The sequence below is a fragment of the Schistocerca serialis genome, chromosome 12, assembly GCF_023864345.2.
Source record: "Schistocerca serialis cubense isolate TAMUIC-IGC-003099 chromosome 12, iqSchSeri2.2, whole genome shotgun sequence".
Classification (NCBI taxonomy): Eukaryota; Metazoa; Arthropoda; class Insecta; order Orthoptera; family Acrididae; genus Schistocerca; species Schistocerca serialis.
The window spans coordinates 28,944,923-28,952,293 of NC_064649.1; the positions used below are offsets into that span (position 1 = coordinate 28,944,923).

At 39.4% G+C, this 7,371-nt stretch overlaps 1 protein-coding gene across 1 annotated transcript in view; it reads right to left on the reverse strand.

Moving 5' to 3' along the window:
- LOC126428379 (DBF4-type zinc finger-containing protein 2 homolog) overlaps window positions 1-6,437 on the reverse strand; it is an 88,659-nt gene extending 82,222 nt beyond the window's left edge. Inside the window, exon 1 of the mRNA XM_050090306.1 lies at window positions 6,412-6,437. Within this exon, the coding sequence (XP_049946263.1) occupies window positions 6,412-6,437 (26 nt within the window). The remainder of the gene's footprint in view (window positions 1-6,411) is intronic.
- Between the last annotated feature and the right edge of the window lie 934 nt (window positions 6,438-7,371).

Consider the following 7,371-nt stretch of genomic DNA (forward strand, 5'->3'; position numbering starts at 1 on the left):
TCAACTTGAGTTACTGTGGCTATAGTAAATGGTCCTAGAGTAGGCACTGTAGGAGGGCTTGAGCCTTTCGTTGTCTCCATGCAGTTAAATGGGCTTCGGAATTCCTATGTTTATTAATTTTTTTTCTGAATAATGTTAATTGACCTTGTTTACCTCCGCAAACTGGACCCATCGAAATACTACGCCAATCCTTAGAAATGTACACTACCTGTGATTTACTCACTCCAATATTCTGCTCATCTTTACGCACTGAGCAACGCAAATTGCCTCCCCTACACACTAACGTGCGTACTGTCGTTTCAACGAACAGGATAATTAGGTATGTGTTGGGAACAGAAATAACAAGTAATTACGTCACATGACTGCGTTTTATCTTCAACAATACCTATTCCGGCGCTACTATGCGTATATGAAGTAGATGGTCCGTTATCAGCTTCACATTTTTTCGAACCACACAGACCCTCTTCTGTAGTTGAAACCCTGGAACTAGATTTACGGAAATCTACTACACTGCGTTTCATACTGAAAAATTATACCTTTCAATTACTAGCACAGTTTATACACTTTTCACTCAAAAATGTAATATACCAGGCTTTATAACGGCAAAGTGGCACGTAGAACTGAAGGAGTCAACAGAGCAATTTACTGCAACGCCTGTAAGCCCATTGAAAAGAAATCTGAACAACAATACCCTTTCCGGCCTTTCAGTTGCTTATGATTAATGCTGTTCACAATCTGACTGTAAACGCACAAACTAAAGGCACCACAATGACTCGAAATAGTAAATAGTTCTACTGTAATACCATGAAAAGAGTGTAAATTAAAGAGCCGACATTCGATATTGTGGTTGGCTCACTGAAGATCGCAACATCAGAATAAGGAAGCGGGAAATGTTTTTTACTTATATCTTATCTTGCAGATTAGGTTTCAGATATCAGTCAGGTTTTGTTGTATTTTTAATCTAAAAGACATCGCGCAATTTGAAGCAACGTTGGTGCTCGTGCTGCGGCATTTCCATCGCCACGAATTGGTTTTTGTTTTCGAATGACCATGCATTATTATATCGGGTATAGAGTAAAATCAGTCCGTGTCAAGGTCACTCGCCACTTGGTCATAAGGTGAGCCAGCTATTAGAGAAGCGTCCGATTCCACTCGTCTGCTTTGACCCATGACATCAATATGGCGGAGATGGCTACTTCCAGCGTATAAAAAATAACGATGACGCAACTGCATACACACGCCAACAAACGCAAATAAAAATAACAATAACGTCTCACTCAAAAACTAAAATGAAACTAACGTGCAAATGCGGAAAATTGGGGTTTAGGGCGGGGCCAAGCTAAATATACAACAATAAAATAAACACCGCACCATACCAAAACAAATAATACCCAAAAAATTAATTTACAGAATTCCGCTAGATCAACAAAACCACTGGAATCTGGCATTTCCCTTGACCTATAAGCTCAATCGCAGATTCCGATACCAAGAAACAAGTACCTACAACCCCAAAAAAGAGGAGTCGGACATTTGCCTTGACCTGTACAGCTCATCTGCAGGTCACAATACCAAAAAACCAACAGCTACAACTCCGAAAAGTGGAACGAAAGCCAACAACTGAAAAACGCAAACATCCCATATGAACTACATCAATTAAAATACAACCGACCTACCATAAATATACAACACACAAAACATCACAATTACTACGGAATAAATTATTATTATTAAGCATTACAATCCATGAAGGCTTTTTGCTGCAGAATGGACAATGTTGAACCACTTTGCTCTGTCTTTACAAGTAATTTGCCACTGTCTGTCATGTCCTAGTTTTCTGAGATCGTCTTGAATATTGTCCAAGTATCTCATGCGTGGGCGTCCAAGAGGTCGTCTTCCGGTGGGAATCTCTTCAGTCACTTTCTTGATGGTCCTGTTTGGTGGTGCTCTGATGACATGCCCTATCCATTTCAGTCTTTTGGCTTTAATTTTGGCCACTATATCGGAGTCTTTATATAATTTGTAAATTTCATTGTTATTTAGCAATCTCCATTCATCACTGATCCTATCTCTTATGGGTCCAAATATTTTTCTCAAAATTTTTCGTTCAAATACTCTTAATCTGTTTTCCTCTTTTTTTGTGAGAGTCCAGGTTTCAGATCCATAGGTGAGTACTGGTATAATCAATGATTTGTATACTTGTAGTTTGGTGTTCCTAGAAATTAACTTGCTTTTGAAAACTGTCAAGAGACTATAGTAGCATTTGTTAGCCTTCTGAATTCGTGATTCTATTTCAATTTTTATGGAGTTGTCAGAGGTTATTATTGTACCAAGGTAATTAAATTCATTTGTCTTTGTGAAAGCTGTGTTATTAATTTGCAGTACATTATTATTTGATGGATAGCGGGATAAGATAAAGTACATTGTTTTGTCTGTATTCAGCTGGAGGCCTGTGCCATTTGTGGCTTTAATTAATTGTGCAGTAAGAAGCTTCAAATCATTCTCACTGTCAGATAATAATGCAATGTCATCAGCGTATGCTACAATGTTAATTTTGCTTTCCAGTTGTGCTCCAATTTGTAGTAGCTTTACTTTTTGGATTATTCTATTGATTACTATGTTAAAAAGAACTGGTGAGAGTGAATCCCCTTGTTTGACTCCAGTTTTAACCTCAAAGTCTTCAGAAAGTTTGCCAGCTACTTTTATTTTGTATTTTGAGTTTAAAGTGCAAGATTTTATTAAATTTATCAATTTGTTAGGGATGCCAATCTGCCTCATGCACTTCCATAAATATTCCCTGTTGATACTGTCAAAAGCTTTTTTAAAATCAATGAAAAGCATATGTACATTTTGATTGAATTCATATTTCTTTTCACCCAACATCCTTAGGACATATATATTGTCAATAGTCGATCTGTTAGGTCTAAATCCACATTGGGCATCATCTAGGGAGTCTTCAACGTAAGGGCTTATCCTTGCTAACAGTATATTTGTCAGAATTTTATATGTTGTGTTTAGTAACGCAATTCCTCTGTAGTTTGAACAATTTGTTGGGTCCCCCTTCTTGTATATAGGGCACACAACTACTTCTTTCCAATCATGTGGGACCTGTTCCTGCTTCCAGATGTTGGTGATGATTTTGTGTAAGCAGTTTACAAAAGGAAATTTACTGAGCTTCCATATATCTGTGTCTATACCATCACTTCCAGGAGCTTTATGTCTCTTCAGCTTCTTGATGCTTTCTTTAATTTCTGCTAAGCTGGGCTCTTCGTCCGATGGGTCAGCAGTAAGATATTCATTGTCATCTTCCTGAGAGACGCTTATAGTTGGAGCATTTAGTAACTCATTAAAATATTCCTTCCATCTGTTAGCAATGTCACTTCTTTCTGTTAGCAAGGAGCCATCTGGGTCTGTTATGAACTGTCCATAATTTTTTATATTCCCACTTTTAAACATATTTATGCTCTTGAAAAATCCTCTGGAGTCTGTGGTACGGTCATTCTCAGCTCTTTTTAATTTGTAATTCATAAAATCCCTTTTCTTTTTCCTAATGAGTTTCCTGGCAAGTTTCTGTTTCTCTTCAAAAATAAGTTTGTTTTGTGTTATTGGTTTTTGTAGGAATTTTTCCCTTGCTAATTTTCTATCTTCGATAGCGTTCGAGCACTCGGCATCAAACCAGGGGTTCTTAGTTGTAGTAAAATGTCCCAAAACTGAGGTAGTTGCTCGTGTGATACTTTCTTTCAGAGCGTTCCAGGCTTGATTAGTATCATCATTGTTAATTTTACTTTCCACTTCAGGTTTGTGTGTTTCTAATTCTCTAATGTACTGGTTGAGAATGTTTGGGTTTTTCAGTTTCATTGTATTAAACCTAGGAACACCATTTAATTTAGACCATTTATGTCTTGAGAGTGAGATCTTGAACTTGGCTTTTACAAGAAAGTGATCCGAATCACAGTCTGCTCCCCTTTGACTTCTGATATCATGTATGCATTTATGATGTTGTTTTTCGATTAATACATGATCAATTTGATTTTTTGTGATGCCATCTCTTGAAGCCCATGTTTGTTTATGTATATCTTTATGTGCAAAATATGTACTTTTGATCAACATGTTTTTGGAAGTGGCAAAGCTAATAAGTTTTGTTCCGTTTTCATTACTCTGCTGATGTAGACTATGAGGTCCAATTGTAGGTTTATAATGATTTTCATGTCCTAACTTGGCATTGAAATCTCCTAGAATTATTTTAATTGAATTTTTCGAGAATGTATCATATACCTGTTCCAATTTGTTGTAAAATTCTTCTTTAATATTGTCCTCTTTATCCTCTGTTGGAGCATGGCAATTTATAACATTTAAAGTCTTATATTTGCATTGAATCGTAATGTGAGATATCCTTTCATTCACTGCCTCAAATTTCCTAATAAAAGGTAACAATTTGTTGTTTATTATAAATCCTGTCCCTAGTGCATGTATTTGTGTATCATTTCCCCCATACATTATTGTATACTTATTTTTGTTTATACTTCCATTACCCGTCCATCTGGTTTCTTGTACTGCAACTAAATCCATTTTATACCTTTCAAGTTCCTGTATGACATTTATCAGTGATCCTGATCTATAGAGACTTAATACATTCCATGTTCCCATATTCATAACCTTTAAATTTTGCAAGTTCGTCATCAAGTTTGGTGGCCCAGCATTCTTGTCATTCTGATTCGTAGCAATCCATTTTCTCCTACAGGATCCTGTGATAGGGTCGCTGGCCCTAAGCACAACCCCCAACCTGGAGGACCAGGGTCTTGATTTCGGGGATGCCTACGGAATAAAACCAAATCAAAAATTACTTTACAAGAGCCTGCGGCCACACACACACACACACACACACACACACACACACACACACACACACACACATCCATCGTCCGACCGCTGGAACTCACGTCTATCTCATGTTGTTGCCACAAACGTGACGCCTAACATGTTCACCAATAACACCGAAAATGTGCTGAAGCTGTATGACATATCACCCCCCCCCCCCCCCAACACATAACTTCACTGTCATATCCATACAAAAAAAAAAGCAACCTCCTTTCAGCACAAAAAACACCAAAGTAATGAGACCTAACAAAAACGACAAACAAAAAATAACACACTGAAAACACTTCCACAACACACATTATCGCACCAACTACCTTAACTCAAAACCACTTTAGGACGATGGATGACAACGTAAACTCAAATTAATCCAATACCACGTCCACATTCACGACCAGAGGGCAGTGTCAAAAATGACAACACGATATCTACAAACACAACCAATTAAAAAACTCCTTGTAGCGATGACGTCACACACGACAGCACTACTACAGCACGGGTCAAAGCAGACGGGTAGAGTCGGACGCTGCCGTTAAAAAAATAGGTGCAGCGTCCACAAATTTGCTTACCAAAGAAATTTTTGTAGGCCATCAAGTATCTTCATCTGCACTGCCTCTGAAAGTGCCTCTCGCAGTTGGAGACCAAACGCCAAGAACAAAAATACACCTCAGTGCCTAGACCACGACCAGTTTGTGTGTGACGTCATGAGGGCGCGGAGTTTGGTTTGGCTGTCTCCAGGTCTGTTTTATTTTATTTACTTTTCTGATCTGTTCGTTCTATCTCGTGAGATTTTTTTTTTTAATTTAAAAACACTTCTTACTTATTTTAATTATCTGTTTCCTCGAATTTCTGTTTTAGTTCATTATATTTATCTTTCTGATCTGTTCGTTCTATCCCGTGAGAATTTTTTTTTTAAAAGACAAAAAACACTAATCAGCTACTGAAGCATCTTTATCTTCTATGGGTTGCAGGGGTTACGACCCCTGGGGAGGTGGATGGGTATTCATGCATGGCTGTCTTCACTTACACGTTGTAGCTACGCAAGGCGTCTAAATTTGTTTATATTTAGTTTGCCCCCCACCCAAAACACCCCATTTCCCGCGCTTGTCCCGTTAGTGTCATTAGGCTTCTTGTGGAAAGTGTGTGCGTTTGTTTTTGTTTCCGCCATATTTGTGACGTCATGGGTCAAAGCAGACGGGTGGGATCGGACGCTTCCGTATTTCCGTTTGTAGAATATAATTGTAAATATGGTTGTAAACTCCGGCTCAAAGTCTGCATTCTATGGGAAAAAACTCGTCGATTTCTTGTTTCAAGTCACTTGAAATCTTTCAGTGCCATGCCTGAACACGGAAACACCACCGAAAAGGCACGAAATATCTGATGGCGATGGCGTGACCTTCAGACCCATAGATGAGTTTTGAAATAAAAAGTGAGTTATCCAAGAGAAACTTTTGTGGCTGCATGTAAAAAAAGAAGTACAGTACTTTCTCGTAAGCAGTCACAGCAAAGCAGGCGGAAGAAAGAGAGTTTGAAACTTACCTTTCCGTAGTCGAGGACGCCGTCATCCCGGTCGCAGCTCAAGTCGTGTGTGAATTCTCCGAAGTTTTCAGTCGATCCGTGGGAACTTGATGATCGCACAATACATTCATGAACTCATCCCCGCTTGGTGAACTCTTTAAATCGGCCACTGTAGTCAACTTCGGTACCCAGCAAACAATACAGAATCAAACGGGAAATACGTGTGACTGGGGGGGGGGGGGTCAGCGATAGGAATGTCAGTAAATTTGAAACGCGAAAGTGCCATAACACGAACAATGATACCCGTTCTGCTAATGCTGTCGCGTTAATAACCGACGGGCTTGGACCGCAGCATCTCGTAAACAGAGAAAAAATAATCTGCTGTTTCCGCGGAAACGTAGAATCACGAACAACAATGCGCCTCTTCTCTTCTACTCATATGCGATTATATTCACAAATTTCCCGATAACGATATTCAAAAGAAAACCAAGTTCACACTTTTGTTTCTGCTGCTCGAAACTGGATGTGCTTCCAGCAAGCAAGTCGTTCACACGATATTCTTGACGCGGACACGGAGATGATGCTATGAAAAACACAAAGTGAATTTTTCGAGACAGCCGTTTGCAAATGTCGCGGAACGCGCCCGAATCCGCACGTGGCAAACGGCCTACTGATCAGCTGATTTGCCCTCCGCCTCAAGGACAAATGGGCTGTTGGTGTGACGTCACAAGGTCGCCGCGGGTTAGTAGGGGGAACGGCATATGTAAAGCGCCCTACACATTCGCGAACTGACCGACCGACCAACTAATTGGGATGTAGGGCGGTTGGGACCACCACATATCACCCAACAAATTGTGCGAACCGCCGACAAAAGTTCGTATTTTGTCACTATGAGCGGGTTTAAATGCTGTTCTAATATACGTGGGAAGTGGACGAAACTTTAAGAGGAGAGTTTTTGGAGAAATTCAGCCACTGCAGATG